The 16,873-nt window shown below is 41.3% G+C and overlaps 1 protein-coding gene across 4 annotated transcripts in view; it reads right to left on the bottom strand.

Annotated features, from left to right (window-relative positions):
* Nucleotides 1-425: 425 nt before the first annotated feature.
* Nucleotides 426-16,873, bottom strand: part of mideasb (mitotic deacetylase associated SANT domain protein b) — a 26,088-nt gene continuing 9,640 nt past the window's right edge. For 3 of the 4 annotated variants that reach the window (XM_004540200.3, XM_004540199.5, XM_004540201.4), the window contains exons 4-13: nt 15,994-16,330; nt 15,661-15,727; nt 14,044-14,186; nt 13,596-13,699; nt 10,507-10,582; nt 9,458-9,546; nt 7,340-7,483; nt 6,803-6,925; nt 5,656-5,855; nt 426-3,992 (exon numbers count right to left, since the gene is read on the bottom strand). In XM_004540200.3, coding sequence (XP_004540257.1) covers nt 3,758-3,992; nt 5,656-5,855; nt 6,803-6,925; nt 7,340-7,483; nt 9,458-9,546; nt 10,507-10,582; nt 13,596-13,699; nt 14,044-14,186; nt 15,661-15,727; nt 15,994-16,330 — 1,518 coding nt within the window. In that variant the 3' untranslated portion in view covers nt 426-3,757. The remainder of the gene's footprint in view (nt 3,993-5,655; nt 5,856-6,802; nt 6,926-7,339; nt 7,484-9,457; nt 9,547-10,506; nt 10,583-13,595; nt 13,700-14,043; nt 14,187-15,660; nt 15,728-15,993; nt 16,331-16,873) is intronic. The other variant, XM_012922260.4, reaches the window with a different exon arrangement.

Raw genomic sequence — 16,873 nt, 5'->3', positions numbered from 1 at the left:
CTATATGGAGATCTTTAAGAGATTAAACTGTGTCGAAGAAGAAAGACGGTCATACCAAATATGAACAAACTGTTTTTGTCTGATTTACTGTATTTCCATGAATATTTAAATAGGTTGGAATAAATTGCTGCACTGACTTGCTGTCATGTCCCAATTTATGATACCAAATAGCGTACAGCTATATGGTTAAATATGACATAAGCCAATCAGATGTGATTAAGCCATCACAGAACAGCCTGGCTCTGGGCACAGAACAGCTTCCTCCTCCTTTCCTCTGCCTGAATGAACCGCTGCAGCAATGCTGCCCCCTTGTGTGCTGGCTGTGAAGTAATGCAAACAACAGCAACTGTCACTGTTAGAACTTTATCAGGTCTGGTTTGGTGTAGTGATCGTGAGGGGTGAAAAAAGTGACTCAGAAAGTCATGCAGAATATTTTAAAACTTTAATATACAGTGCTTCATAAATCATTACTAAAAACACAGGTGGTAAAAATCAAAACAAATAAGTTACACTGTAGTAAAAAGCACTTGAGATTCCTTTCTGTTTTCATCATTAGTGTGAACCTCATATGAAAATAGCATAGAAAGTATGCAAACATAGAATTCCATTCTTATATAGATTTCTAATCTTTAGCTAAATAAACCTTTTGTCCCCTCAAAATTCCCTTAACCGGCCAGAAGAAACAAGGAAAGCTCGTGGCCTCGACTTCACCCACAAGTCTGCTTTTAAGAAGCGGGAACACCTTTTTTCTGTTCAACATCCCCCCTCCCTCCCCCGGCATGAACCCAAATAAAAAGAAATATAAATTAACATATCAAACATGTGAACAGTCTGCAATTTCTTTTCTCCGCACTAACTGGTGTACAGTTAAACATCTTACCTATCAGCAGTCAGACACACACAGACACACGTTCTTTTAACACGGTGCCCCCCTGCCCCCCCACACACACACACACACACACACACACACACACACACACACACACGTGAACAGTTTGTGCATAGACCCAGGTTTAACTTGTGGACTAACCGGTAATTGGAGCCTTTTCTCCCCGCTCCCCCGAGCTCCCCCACTGTGGTTTGTCCTTTAAAGGAAAATAACCCTTTAACCCATTTGTTGCCATGGCAACAGAAGCTGGCTCTGGGCTGAAGGGCTTAACACAGATATGCAGCGATAGACAGATCAAAACACACCGTCTCCGTGGTCCGATTCGGCGCCTCGTATCAGCATAAAGTAAACAGAAAATAGGCGACCACAGATGCACGGCGTAGGGTTAAAACGATTTCGATATCAGCCTTTGATCAGCCACACTGTTATACAAGTCATTTAAATAGCTTCCTTATCACAGCTACACCACTAACGTGCATTTTATTTTATTTATTTCTTTTGCACATGTTTCCATTTAATTATCAAATGCATTTGTAAGCTGAGTCACGCTGTCCTTTAGCTGCTGCTGCTGACGACGACGACCCCCTCCCCACAGCTAAGCTCTCATTGGAGCGTGTTGGTGCCACAACAATCCATATGCAGACTGAGACACTTTTCCATGCTGACTAAAGAGAGACACTATTCTTCTCTTCTGTCGCATCATGCTTCAATTTAGAAACACCGAATATCAGCAACCAAGTGCAAGAACACGAGTTGAATAACGGCACCGACATTTGCCTGCAAAGAGAAAAAAAATCAGGTACTGAAGTAGAGAATGGGCCCTCCCTTTGTCCCTATCTGTATGTTTTATAGTAAACAGTCTGTGTGAAGTGTTTATAGTAAACTTAGGAGCAAACACTCGAGGGGAATTTGTATGACAGCGATAAAACTCTGTAAAGTTCGAGCTTCCATCTCTCTTAATGCCTGTGTTTCAGCTTTTGCCAGTAAATTATTTACCATCATCAACAGTTTGTGGGGAGTGTAAATAATGAGCTGTGGCTGACAGGTTTAGCTAGAGGGCATGTGTAAGAAAAAATAATAATAAAAGAGCCAGATTTAAGAATCTGTGAGACAGACGAAGCAAAGAACTGCCTCTAAAAACCTACAAAATATGACATTTTAGTCTGAACCAGCCACAAGAAGAAATTTCCTTTTGTATTCCGTCGGTAATTAGATGGAAGTATGAGGAAAAAGCATACTGAGGTAGAAAGTATGTGCTAAAGGCCTACAATATTGGTTCAGTTAGCAGTGAGCAAAGTTTCTGCTGCTTCACCCATTTGTTGATGGAAGTAAAGAATTTACTTACACAGGATAACGACAATTTTAGTTTGCTTGAGCCAGATTGTACAAGCAAAAATTTCCACTATTATCCAAATTAATTTAATTGAACTGTCTCGAGTTGGTCATTGCCGTTTTCTGCTTCAATGTGTGCATCTGTAGAGACCTGCAGTTTCAACAGTCTGAGTCAATGCTTCCCATCAGTTACAGCGGTGCCAGTGAGGCATCCGGAGCAGCTGGTTGTAAGCGTGAAGGAGAAGGTGGGAGGGGGCCGGGTGGGCTTGAACACTCAGGTAACAGGGGGTCAACTTGTTCTATTGCACATACATCTCTGCCTTTTCTTCATTTCATGTTTCCAAAAGAAATCTCACAGTTATAAACAGGCAGCAAGTAGCATTATTGAGTTTTTTTGTTTAAATTAAAAAAATAAAAATAAAAAACAGAAAAAAAAAAAAAAAAGAAAAAGAAAAAAAAAAGCTCTGGACAAAGATGGGAAAAAGCGCTTAATTAAACTGCAGCCAATACCAGAATATAATAGTAGTAGTAATAATAATAATAATAATAATAATAATCATAAACAGGAATATTCACAAAAAAACAACAATAACCGTATACAGCTACACAGGCAAAAAAGAAAAAAAAAAAGTAACGTCACCTGTATACATATCAATAAAAAAAACAACAGTGTAAAATTGATTGTCATTTTGAGATAAAAAGCATAACATCCAAGGCATCGACAGTGAGGAACTAACTGGGAGCTATAAAAGGTGACGGGGCTGAAGGTGGAGTAGGTGGAGGGGGTTTCACAGAACAAAAGCCCAATGAACACAGAGAACCCATTTGGCGCACATGCGTCTGACAAAGCTTTTGGCAGCTTTGTGTCCAGGAGAGCGGCGACACAGAGGCAACAGTTTGCACATGCCATCCATCCATCTGTCCGTCCCGGAGCGGAGAACCTAACAGCACGAGCCTCCGTTCGCTTCAACGCTCCCCCAGCTGTCCGATTTTAATGTCTTCAAAACTTCACCCGATGCTGGACGGTCGAGATGCAGCTTTTAAGCGGGTGCTGTGGCTCATCGTAAGAAGCGAAGTAGAAAAAAACGAAACAAAAGGGGGTCTGACGAGTTCCACACCTGTCAAAATGATGCAGGGCGAGTTTCAAACTGGCGAGGAAGGCCGCGGCTGGGAGTGGAGAAAAAGGACAGCGCCGAAAGAAGCGGCATGGCTTTGATTTGACCGAGCCCTGTGACCAAGAGAGGTAACACTTGAAAAGCTTTTCAAGCAGAGTAAAGGGGAGTTGGTGAGTTTTGGAAAGCACGTTGTTCCAACACGAATAAAACACTCTCACTCAGTCCACGCGTTCACAGTTAAATGAGGACACGGGAGCTCATCTGTCCCTGAATGTGCCAAGTAACAGAAGTCTTCTTGTTCCACAAAAATTTACAGAAACTTCACAGGGGGGAGGGTTTCTTTATTTCTTTTCAACTGTCCTTCTCCTGTTCAGTAATCAAACCTCGCTACCGTTGCATTCGGTGTGTACGGTCTTCCCATTTACTGCCAGTCATCGTCGTCCTCGTCCTGTGCGTCTGAAGAGTCATCATTGGTGCTGTCGCCGCCCACCTGTCGCGTCCCGTTCTGCTGCCGCGCAGCCAGGATGGCAGCGGCCTCGGCTGCTTTAGCCGCCGCCCGCTCCTCAGCCTCCTTCTGCCGCAGAGCCGCAGCCTTCTTCTCTTGCTCGGCGTGGCTCTTCATGTGAGCGCTGCGGCTCTTCACTTTGTAGAAAATCCTGCAGGGTTAGGGAAAAGCAGGTCAAAGATGCATTTTGCTTTCATTGCTCAGAGTGGTTATATTAATGCCTTCATGCTTTACAAGCAGCTAAAATGCAACTCTGCATAATCGCCTCATTTAATATGTACGGCTCTATAAATATGCAATCTGCTACTCGTGCTATAAAGAGGAAAGCAGTGCTGTTTGTGTTTGTTAAGCAGGCTCAGTTAAGCTCAGTTTGTAAGTCTGGAGGTCAGGAACACAAAGCTGCTTTCAAGCATAAAAAAAAAAAACCAAAACCTGGTACTGGACGGACACTGGACACCAGCTACGTCCTGGCTATGTGCGTCTGTTTGCAACATGACAAATGGAGGTGGCTGAACACACACAGGGCACGTGTAAGACATCAGCCTCCAACATCACTATTATCAAAACAACTAATCATGTGTTGCCAGAGACAGATAAACCTCTTTCCTCATCACTAGGTCTGACTTGTTAGATATGAAACTGTGGTTCTCTAGAGTTTATTTTTGAAACAGTCAGTGACACATTGGAAGTTCCTCAGCCATGTCATTGACAACTTAATTTAAACATATTAAAACAAACAAACAAACAAACAAACAAACACTATCGGGTACCAATGCAAAGGGAAAGACATGCAAAGAAAACAAGGCTGTTTGGAAAAAGGTGGAACCCATTTCAGCTGCTGTTTGCCTGACATGGTCACAGTAAACAAACCGCTTAAGAATGAATATGCAGAATTTGAATATATAACTTTATGAATTATGGTGTAGAGAAAATGTTCAAAGCCCACTAAGCAAAAAGACATCATTATAAGTAAAAGGGTTCAGCCGGGGGGAATTATTTTATTATTTTAAAGAGCACAAAATGAAAATTAGATTATACACTCTGGGAACTATCTCATAAAGCCTCTTTTATTCAAGTTTTATTGAAATACTGCACATTATTCAACAACTCATATAAAGGGTTCTCACACATTTAAGCTCAGTACTTCCAGACAGCAAAGAATCTGTCTCTCTGTAAAGAATGAGGTCAAAGTTCACTAGCATACACGAACACAAGCTTCTAAACAACAATGATTTTCAGAAAACATTACAACTCCAAAGAGTACTAAAATCCGATCATTTTAGCTCCACAATAAGTCTCACGTCATGTGACACAACAGCAGATCTGCGATAAAACATTTCAAAGCTGTGAATCACCTAGCTGGATATCTGTGGTGGAGGACAGTCTATAATGAGGACACTGAGCTGGTGTGAAGAGCAAGTGTAGTGCTCTTCAAGTCATTGGGTAGAGCTGCACTGACAGGAGGTGTGATGTGCCGTATCTACTCTGTGTTTCGGTTGCTAGGACACAGTTGGCAATAACATGGCCGGTGTTGCCAGAGGACGAGTTGTTATTTTACCAAAGCATGACAGGACGGTTTGATTCTTTCAGAGAGACACCATGAGACACTTCCCTCTATTTACCATTCATATTCCAAGTGGGCAAAAGAAGTACAAATATTTCTGACAAAATTTTTATTTTTCCCATCTTGTCCTGTCTAAGGCTACTTACGCAACTCGAATGAGTGCTGCTGTCATCTTTACATAAGCAAACAGACTCACCCCAGCCTCTCCGACACAACAGCGGTGACTGATGCCACATTTCTGATCACTAACCTGCCACATTTCTTGCAGGGAAATTCCCCCTCCTGACCAGCTGGGCCTTTGTTGCCTGTCGAAGGAGTCGTCTTGCGGGCGTTGCTTTCGTAGCGCTGTTTGGAGCTGGGAGGTGGCGGGTGAGGGGGGTGAATAACCCGGGACAGCGACTGCTCCCTCCCCGTGTCGTCCTGGCCTTTCATAATCAGAACGGTCCCAGGCTGCACACCCAATAAAAGAAAGAAGTGCATTAACATGAAAGCTCCAAAACACCTTTAACATAGCTGCTTAGTGCAGCTGAAGCCACTTTACGAGCAGCTTTTATATAGAATAGCTTCACAACGGTATGCATGTGGACGCATAAATGAGGACACAATCAAACTGCAACATACGCACAGCCTGAATTCATCTTTAACATTTAAAAATGAAAAAGAAAGAAAGGAGAAAAGTTTCTTGCTGAGTCACCGTTTCCCAACAAAGACTATGGAGTTGCACAATGCAGAGCAGAGAGCTGAGGGGAGGACTTGAGTTTTCTTCTCCAAAACCCCAGCGGGGGGCAGCAAAACCAACAGCCAACCAGCAACTCAGGCAAGGTTCAAAAGGACAAATCTTCAACTGACACATTTCTAAAGCAGGAATCAGTTTGCCGCAAAACATTTTCCATAAAATCTAATCTTATCTTCCCAAACTCTCCTGCAGTTTCTCTTTGCTTTAAATTTATTTATATCAAACTTATATGTTCAATCTAAATCAGTCGATATACTCGCTTTACAATATCTTTTAGAATAGTTTGTGTGTGCACAAAAGCAAAAAACTAAAGATGATTAAAATAAATTACATTATTTCTACTGTGAAAAATTATTTTTGAAAAAAAAAGCACGGATATTATACTACTAAATAAAACACTATATGCGATAAGTATAATGAGTATAATAACCACAGTAATGATAGAAATTCAGTGCCACCAAACTAGAGCACCAACCTTCGTATTCTGGGGTTGTATTATATTAAAAAATACTGTTTTACTCATTTTATCTCATCTTTGAGGACAAAGAGGAGAAAACACTGAAAGGAGAGACTTCTGCGCTCGCTGCTCAGCTATACATGTTTTCATTTAATTTATTCACGCCATCATTAATTCATGCAGCTCTTCTAATTGCACACGTACATTCTCTGTGGACGGCAGCGCATGAGACGTCCTGGTAGGGCAGACATCCGGTTTCCTGTCAGCTGACCCTTCCCATTTCCTGCTGTCCTCCTCCCGCTGTGGCTCCAGTCTGTGAGAGCCCTGCTGGTCCAAGAAGAACATTGACTGTAAGGCACACATGTCTGAGGGAAACTTACATCTACTAGTATACAATTAATGTTGAGAGCTATTTTGTACATGACTTCATTCGCACTGTGGCTACTTAAATACAATTATAGCAAACATGCTGATATAGAGATATATATATGCATGCAGCACTATTCAGTTACCATAAAACCCAAACAGCCTGCAGTTGTACTTTTTTTTAAACATGCTCTACCTTCTATTATCAGTGTGTAAGGTTACTGTAGACACCATGAACCACAGTTGCAGACAGATACAGACTTTTACATAGTTCAGTTCAACAGCGATCAGTGAGGATATTTGCATGTATTAAACAGACATCCTTTTATCCGCTATTTTCTGCAACGCTAATGTGAAACATGGTTTAAGACTGACCTTGCGGTCCATCTCCTCTTCTGTGGTCTTGCTTTCCAAAGGCTCTGTCTCACCGTAGGTTAGCGTACCATTGCGGCCAGTCTTCACACGCTTCTTATAGGTGTAGTAAAACTCCACACACTGGGCCACCGTCTTTGTGGATACCTGTGAACCGCAACCGCGCTCTTTATTAGTGAATTTTAAACATTTCTCTTTTTCATACAGTCGCTCTACATGGATGAGCATTTCAGAGCTGCTAAAACAAGCAATCGCACCCAAATGAGTTCAGAGCTTTAAAAAAACCAAAAAAAACAAACACATGTGTGTGTGGGTCTTTTTATGCATCATGGCATTTCAACTTCGGCTTAATTATATCTGATTGCCTTGAAAAATCTTGTTGCAAATTCAGCTGGAATGATTCATTTCGATATTGATTCATCTGCCATTTCCTCCACCTCTCTTTTTTTTTTTCTTTAGTAGTCAGTGAACTATGGTGTCAATAATGACAAACGCCCATCACAATGATAGACAATGATAATGACAATAAAAAAAAGAAAATGTCAGCACTAAATCTAATTCAGAAGTTTAAATTTGATTTGACTAATGAAGCTAAAATAACCCAGCTAACACTGTCGCTACCACTTGTCCAACTACACTTTTTGATGATCATTTTGTACTTAATTCAGTTAGCTTAATCAGCTAGCTCAGCGGTCCCCAACCCCCGGGCCTCGGACCGGTACCGGTCCGTGAGTCGTTTGGTACCGGACCGTGAGAGTTGAGGCTCAGGTGTGAAATGTATGGTTTTCAGGGTTTTTAAATCAGTTTTCAGCGTTATTTTGTTATCGTTTTTTATCGTTAACCCTGTTTTCCTGGGTCTTTTCACGTGTGTTATGAATAAATCTTCTTTTTTTCGGTACCAGTACTAGTTTTATTTTGTTGTATTTATCCGCGACACCTTAAAGGCCGGTCCGTGAAAATATTGTCAGGCATAAACCGGTCCGTGGCGCAGAAAAGGTTGGGGAACGCTGAGCTAGCTGATGTGCTTGGTGCAGAGTGGCAGGTAAGGAGCTCTCCAGCCTCAGTCTATAGTAAAGGCATGGACCATGCTAGTGCCCAGTATTAGCTTTCTCGGGTTCACTGGCTAGAGAGAGGCTATTTTAGTAAAGCAATAACCCGAATGACAAATGATGCCACATCACTCTCTCTTAAAGTGAGTGTGTTTCCGTCTTGACGCAAGCCAATGATAGTTAAAGTAACCTTACAGGGGTTGTATCACATCCACCATATTGGATGTGATGCAACATCTTCTGGGGGAAAATTGGTATTCCCAAATGGTTGGCAAGGGATTGCTGGCAGTTGTTGGGTGAAGCTGATCACAAATAGGGTTTTACACCAAAAACATCTTTAGGATTCTTTTGGTCACTGGCAGATATTTGCAGCTGCCTGAAGTTGTAGAGACAAACTTCTCTGCAAACAAACTCCAACTGCTTTCAGAGCGGTAATAAAACTTGGAAAAGTGTGCAGTAAACTGGAAAATGATAAAATTTGCTTTGCTTTGAAAGCACATGGCCTAAGTTTCCAGTTCATGCTGCACTTTTCACAGTTTCACTACCATTCAGAAAGTAGCTGGCGAGTCTGCATGTAGGCTGACCACAGCAATCTGCTCGTGACCAAAGGCACAGTTGGAGAATATACATTTTTGTCCCCTCATGATCCCTGGTTGCCAGATGGTTATGAACCAGCCTCTAGGCCTGTGTAACTAGGGCCTTATTCACTGACCCTACACTGTTACTATAGTTATCATAGGTCCAATATGGCAGACAAGTAAACGTCATGTGCAAAATCCTCAGGAACCTCAGCGACACTGAAATTTTATTTTTGAAAGAAAACCTCCTTGATCTCTGAAATGGTTCAGACAACAAAATTGTATCATTTTGCACTTTTGAGAAAAACCTGTTGACTATGAGACACCAAAAAAAACATCAAACCAAAAGGAAATACTTCTATGAAGCAACTCAAAGGAAGAAAAATATGTCTACAGTGATCATAGTAGAAAGTGATTGACAGCTACTAGATGGCCTTGTTCTTCCATCACTGTAGTCTGGACTTCCCTCTCCTTGTGTTTGAAAGGACACATACCTGTTTCTGCACCGTGAAGAAGTCTTTCTTGTATGCAGCGATGCCTTTGTTAAACTGGCGTCTCTCAGCTGCTGTCCAACTGTCTGATCCTGTAGAAAGACAGAGGAGGAGGAGGAGAGGTAGAAAGAAAAAAAAATGCAGTTGTTAGTTTAAAACACTCCAAAACTATCTGTTTCCATATAAAGTGTGTGTGTGGTGCCTCGTCAAGTTCACTTCCACCCCCACTCTCAACACACACACACACACACACACACACACACACACACACACACACACACACACACACACACACACACACACACACACACACACACACACACACACACACACAACTGGATAAACAAAGGCTCCCCTGTCTCCTGCTTGGGATTAACCACATGCTGCAAGCCTCTCCAACCCCCCCACCCAATTCTCCTACTTCCCTCATCACATTGACTCTGACAATCCTCCACAGTCACCAACTAACCCACCACGGCCACACTCTCACTACTGTAGCTGCTGCTGCTTTGAGGCAAGGCAGAGGGCTCAAAGTCAATCACTGTTTTAATGATGAAAGCACAAAAACTGGGGCTAAAAAAATGGTCTAAAGAATGAAATGAAAAGCCAAAATATGCACACATGGGGTTCATCTTGGGTGAAATCAGAATTCTCAATGATTTATAAGAATTTTTTTGAGTTTCTTGAAGTACCAGCTGGTTGGAGTATAACAGAAATAGCAATAATGGATATGACTTTTACTTGACAAGGTCACAAAAACAAGGATGGTGCATAAATACGGTGCAATTTAATTTGATTTTAATCTAATCTGATCTGATAATCTTACCGTATAGCAACTTGCTTTGTGCACTCAGTCTAAAAACCCCACGTTATGAACTTAATATCACTGCAGACCGAAACCAAACAACTTGGATATGTTTAGCACAGAAAAAGGCTTGAAAATCAACTTTTTGATAATGAATCCAGTGTTTTTTTCCTACTTTACAAAAAATCTCAAATACCCTTTTTTAAAATCTAACGTTATTTGAAAGAAAAAAAAAATCTTAATTTACCTGAGTAATGGTAGTTGGACAAATGATGAGACTTTGGGAAAATTGGATTCCTCAGCATCAGCATGGACAGAGCAGCCTGAAAAACAAATAACATACCATTACTGTTTGAAAGTGAATAAACACGGCACAGCAGCTGCACAGCAGTGATTGTTACGAGCCTTTATACAGCCAGTCCCTCCTGCTACACAAAGCCAACTCCTGCTCTATTAGGCGCTCCAATTGTGCTTTTATAGATCCGTAAAACACTGAGCCAAAGCGTGAATCAGTTTCTCACAGGTAACTAGGGACTGAGATAACCACTGCTCTCATTTTCCCTGAAAATGCCAGGTATCTGAGGGCTTTATATCATAATTGTACCGCTCTCTGCCATTGTCAAAATAACAATTAACTTTGTGCTCTTAAAGGAGAAACTGACTGTGCATGAATGCTGGAAGGCGGCAGCTCGAGCCGGCCCGCTGCAGAGAGTGGGCGCTATGACAGCCCCCTCCCCCTCCCCTCGTGGTTTCCTTGACAACGTTGGACCACTGCTGGTCGCTAGGGCCTGAAATCTTAACCAGCAGCATCATAAAGCACACTGACAGCTCTACTACTACGCTGCAAGACAACTTCTGCTTCAGTAATGGAAGTATTGATTTAAGATCTGCATTAAAGTCACTGTAATGAAGTGCAACGTAATGCGCAATGCAAAGAGTCTTCCTCTGCTGATGAGTATCATACATAATTACCATACCATCATCAGTTACATCCTCTTTAATTTGTCTTTACACTAAGCCCCTATCAAGTGTGACAGAAGAACACTTGTGTGTTTCAGGAAACAGTGACTGACATTTTGCATTGTTTTTAAAGTCAATATATATGAAAAAGTCACTGGATGTTCAGTTGCTGGGAATTTAATGGGGTTGATATGGTGGGTAAGAGCCACTAGAGATGCTGCCTCCTCAACATTTAACAGCAACCACTCTTTGACCTCATTACAACAAGCGCAGAGTCTATTATTTCTCACACACACTGAGGTTTGGTGTGTTTTATGTAAATGTTTTATTATTCTGCTGTTGAACGCAGCTGTGAAAGTTGCGTTTCAGTCGGTGGCTTACATGTTGCAGTATCAGCACTGAAATCTTCACTAGATCGATCTGTTCATGTGCTCAGATGCAACTAGTGGTCTTCAGTAAGTATGAGACACAGGATGCATCATAGCTGTAGTGTAGTGGAACACTCGTCTGTCCAGGCAGATTTCTCAGGAACGCCACGCTGAGTGATGGCAAGGTCATAAACATTTATGTCACATGTTGCATTTAAGGCGCTTTTCTCTTGCGAGTAACGCCAAGAAGAATGTGTGAACCTGACAACGTGACTGACAGCCACGGTACATTTTACTGGCCGTGCTGTCTTTTTCTCTGAGCTCAACGTGTGAAACAATGCACTAAAGCACACTCAAAACATAACACTAATCACCTGGGAATGCAGCCAACAATTTCATCAACCACTAAAGATATGTTCACTACCACATATGACAAAGAAAAAAGGCAGATAGCTCCGACTAAGAGCATGAGAGCTATCAAAAATGTGGCACATTTCTTTTAAAATCTCCCTTAACCATTTTATGTTTATCAACTGATTAAATAAGTGTTTCAGCTCTACAGCCCCCAGCAGCACATGTACCTCTTTGTGCCTCGATACAGGAGGATCAGTCTGCTTCTGACTAAACGGCCAAACGGTTTTACTATCTCCGTCATCTCAGGCCACCGGGGTTTCAGAACAGAGTAAAGTGAAATTCTACTGATCACTCACTTCCTTCCTTTCACTACTCACCAAGTGCTAAAGGCACTGAATGACTACATTAAAAACATGCTCAGCACATGTAAGGGCACTCATCACTAAACCGAACATGTATAAGCAGGCAGTCAGTATATTCTATAATATACAGTAGTGTACTGCATAAATCTCAAAGCAGCACTCATTTTATCTATGAAAAGTAGAGTATTTTTCTACCAACACAGTGATTCCCAATGATTTACTATCCAACAACTTGGTATATCTAAGAAGATGTGACAGGCCAACAGCCTACAGAAGATTAATATCTGCCATTCTTCAGGAAGGGAAACGGGAAGAAAAGTCTGAGGCATTCCAAATTACACGAGAACTGGACTGAAAATCAGTGGCAGTAAGTCCTATAAAGTGCTAAATCCAATCTTGAAATCCAAATCAGTTTTACCATACAACACGATCTGATGATAACTGCTTCATTTTTCAGCATTAAAATGATCCCAAACACACTCTCAGTTCCATAAATGCATATGTAGTTTAAAAAAAAAGAAAGAAAAAAAGACCATGCAATCCTATCAGTAATGAATTGGCCTCCCCAGAGGGGATCATCTTGACTGAGATAAATAATGTTGCAATAAATCACTGCACCCATTTCCCATTTTCCTAGAAAGGTATAATGAAATATTGGGTGGCTCAAGATTTCTGCAGTGCATTTTTGAAATGGTGCTGGTCTATTTTCAGGGTACCGAAGATACAGCTTGACATGTTTTCTGCAGGCAGGATTTAATTATTTTGACAAGGACACATCAGTACAAATACTGATTTTTTTCTTCATTCCTCTGCCTTTTTTCTCCTACACTGAACACGCAGGCAGAATTGTTCACATGAGATTTAAAATAAAATCTCAAGTAAAATTGCCAAATATTCTAGCTATTTAAATTTTAGTAATTTATTAGTGCATTCTTGTCTGCTTTTGTGCTGCGACAAATATAATTCATTCATTCTGTTACATGGAGCACTGCAACAATAAATGAGCATATAAGAACTATGCATGATGTCTTTGTCTCAAATATGAAATATTACCATTTAACAACTTCTACCGAATGTTACTATACTGTAACACAATATAATCTGTGTGGACTTTATCTGTGATCTGTAAGTGAAAACAGTCTTAAGAGGTAAACAGGTTGGTGTAAAGTGTGAGTGGGCTAGAAGAAAACCTGGCTCGAGTCCGACCACGGTGAAGTACAGCTCCCAGTTATGTTTTTATTATTCATGGTGATCCCTGTTGCAGTCAGTATGGATTGTTCTGTTGAACTCACCATTATATCCCCTTTGCACTCGTACAGACAATGGTGGGCTAACTCCTGGTTGGTGCCTCCTCCACATAAAACGCTGGAGCAGGCCAAGTGCATGAGGTCTTCCACTGCAAAAGCAAGAGAGAAAAAAATGATTTTGCATACAGTGATGACAATAAGAAAATGTATTATTAAGATATGCAATACATGGAGACAAAATATGGCTGGTTTCAGTGTTCTGGTATGTTTTTATTATCCATGACTCAACAAAATTACATACTCCAGCTGTTAAATCAATTCCGCAATATTGCAACATTTATATACTATGAATTGAAATTCTTATGAAGAGCCGTTTTTTTCCTTTAAGGCCACTTTCATTTATCAAACCTTTCACTGCACCACCATCTGCGTGCCATTATATAAGCTTTCGGTTTCACTTCATATTCTCAAAAACTCTCAGGTAGTGACTCACCTTTCTCCTCAAGGTTAGGTTTTCCTTCCAGATCGCACAGGGGAACCCAGACCAGTTCTGCACGATGATGATCCTGCTCGACAGCAGATCGCTGCCTCAGCTCTGGTACTTCCGCCTGGTACCGTGAGCCAATATTTATGCGTCTGGGAACAGGACATCAGTTTTAAAAACAAGGCAGGAGGTGTTTGATCTATTTAAAATTCATCGACTCTTTCTGCATTCACGAGGCATTTATTCACTCTTAAATATTTTAGCGAAGACAGCATTTGCTTTATGAGTATCAGTATCAAGTTGCGCTTTACAGTAAAGCTCGTGTTGTTTCTGAGAACGTTTTTATTTTCTTTGCTCGTCTGTTATATTCTTTAAAAGGTCACAGAAAAATTGCTGAGGCGCTCCGGCTCTGAACATTGCAGCTCTTGTACTGTTAACCCAGCTGAACTGATGGTCTGGATTTAGCAAGAAAAAGAACAAAACCATGCAAAAATAAATGTGAATCAGATACAGTTCTTTAAAAGCTTACATATCAATGCAAACCAGATATCTCAGTGTGAAAGTTGTGAAAATTATGCTGTCAACAGATAGAGCTAGGATATCCCCTCCCTCCCTTGCATTTCCAGAGAAACTGCAGTGTACCCAGCTGAGTGTGTGTGTGTATACTGGCAGCCTCCCCCAGAGAAAGTGGGCTGCTAAAACTTGACCTGCAAAGGCTGTTCTGCGTTTGAAAGCACACCAGATCCAGCTGAAAACATGATTTATAGGAAGCCTCCCTAGCTCGTCCCTGCCTAACATCTGAGCAGCTGGCATCAGTGAAGCAACAGCTTGCACAATGCACCCCCATAAACTGCAACTCGTCGTTGATGCAACTACAAAAAATGGATTTTCATACACACCCAGCTATCAGTGGCTTTGTTTATTCATGGAGTAACTGCTGACTTTATCTAGGAATGCATTTAAGGTTGTAATTCTACGTTCTATAGAGTAGTTTTCACTAGCAGCTGTAGTGTATGCCATTCTCACCCTGGATCAGGGTCCTTCCATCTAGGATCTTACCATATACAACCCTCACAATCTATTACTCAGTCTAGGCATTTCTTTTCCAACAGCAGTCCTTTTTTTTAAGTTTTTGATTAAATGAGATTGTATAATATTGTTTCTTTGTATTTATAACACAGTAAGTGCAACCAGTGAGCATCCTTAAAGCAAAACAGGTAGCCCCGCTTTACTATCAGTAACGGCTACATGTGCCCATTCTAATCACTTTCCAACTCTGGCAAAACTTTAAATAACATTTGCATATCACACTGAAACCAGGTTTCATGTACACCTTAAAAAACGCGATGTTCTAGTGCGACATTGGGCCACATAGTTGATTCAAAGAGACAACTTCTGGTAATAATGTTAGCTGTGGATGACAGAGCAAAAGAATTTAGTGGTAACTGTGGTGAAGGGGGAGGCTGCATTAAAAGACGGGATTAGAATTTCAAGAAGTCTATGTTCTCATTCTAGACATTTCATAATTCAATTCACTGTTATGCTTTGAATAATTCATTGTAGCAATATAATTCCTTTCAAAATAGCACTTAACCTCTAAACTGATCGTACAGGAGAAATACTCACGGCTCATTGCTGACCGGAGTGGCCTCGCTCATAGCAGACAAAACTGGTGGTGTGATGTCGCAGCTGTCTAAGGGGGCAGCAAAACACACACATAACGCACTCACTCCAGCAACAACAAAGACACAGCACAGGAGTACACTAACATGCAGTCCGTCAAAATTCTAATATATTAAAAAAATAAAAAAATAAAATTGTACCTGGTCTTACATTCAGTTTTTTTTTAATGGGGAACTACAGCAAGGTGCTTATTACAAGTGCACAAAACTTTGATCCAAAGGACATCTAAACTGGAAATTCATTCAATCGAGTTTTATAAACTTCCTTTTTACTTACTAGATCGCAATAGGCTGCGTGTGGCTGACTTGGGTGTAGCGGGAGGGGGCAGGCCTGGGCCACTGGCCAAAGCAGATGACAGGAAAGTGGAGAAGTACAGGCCGGTGCCCTCACGAACAGGGCTGAGGATCGGCGGTGGTGTGTAGGGGGGCATGGTAATAACATTGTCGGCGAGGCGTACGGGGGAACGTAGGTGGCTTTGGTAGGGTGTAATGCTGGAGTAGACGGGCGGGGCGATGAATAAAGGTTTAGGTGGCGGGATGAAGAGAGGCTCAGGGCGTGGACGGCGTTTGGACTTTTTGCCATCGTCGTCTTTTTCACCCTCTGCGCCATCGTTCTGGGAAGGAAGGAAAATTTTATTTTAAGAGGTGAGGTTGTAGCAGAAGTTTTTGTGTCTCAAATTAAAAACATGCAAAAAAAAAAATTATACACAAAGTTGGTTTAGTGACTGTAAACGCCTCAAAAAAAAAAAAAAAGAAAAAAAAAAAGAGAGAGAACAGGGACCCCAACCCTCAAATCTTAGGTACATAATGTACAGTATGGCAGTGCTAAACCCTGCTAATCTGCCTGATCTGGGACAGGGCAAAGAGTTCACCAGCTATACCCCCTCCACCCAAATAAATGAGAGAAAGGGAGAAAAGGGTACAGGATGAATATGGGGGCAGGGAACGCATGAAGCATGGCTGGGGGAAGGGAGAATGTGTTCATGGGTGGGACAATGTGGAATAAATTCAAGGATTTATAGTTGGAATTAAACAGAAAAAAAACAAACAAACCAAATGTATATAAAAGCTGGAACTCCAGTCTATTCTCCCTAACTGCATGGAGAGTCCCATGAAACTTCCCTCTGAGATTTTGGTGAATGAGTTCTGCATATGAA

The sequence above is a fragment of the Maylandia zebra genome, linkage group LG19, assembly GCF_041146795.1.
Source record: "Maylandia zebra isolate NMK-2024a linkage group LG19, Mzebra_GT3a, whole genome shotgun sequence".
Taxonomy (NCBI): domain Eukaryota; kingdom Metazoa; phylum Chordata; class Actinopteri; order Cichliformes; family Cichlidae; genus Maylandia; species Maylandia zebra.
The sequence above is the reverse complement of the archived record's forward strand: the minus strand, read 5'-3'. Positions and strand labels throughout refer to the sequence as shown.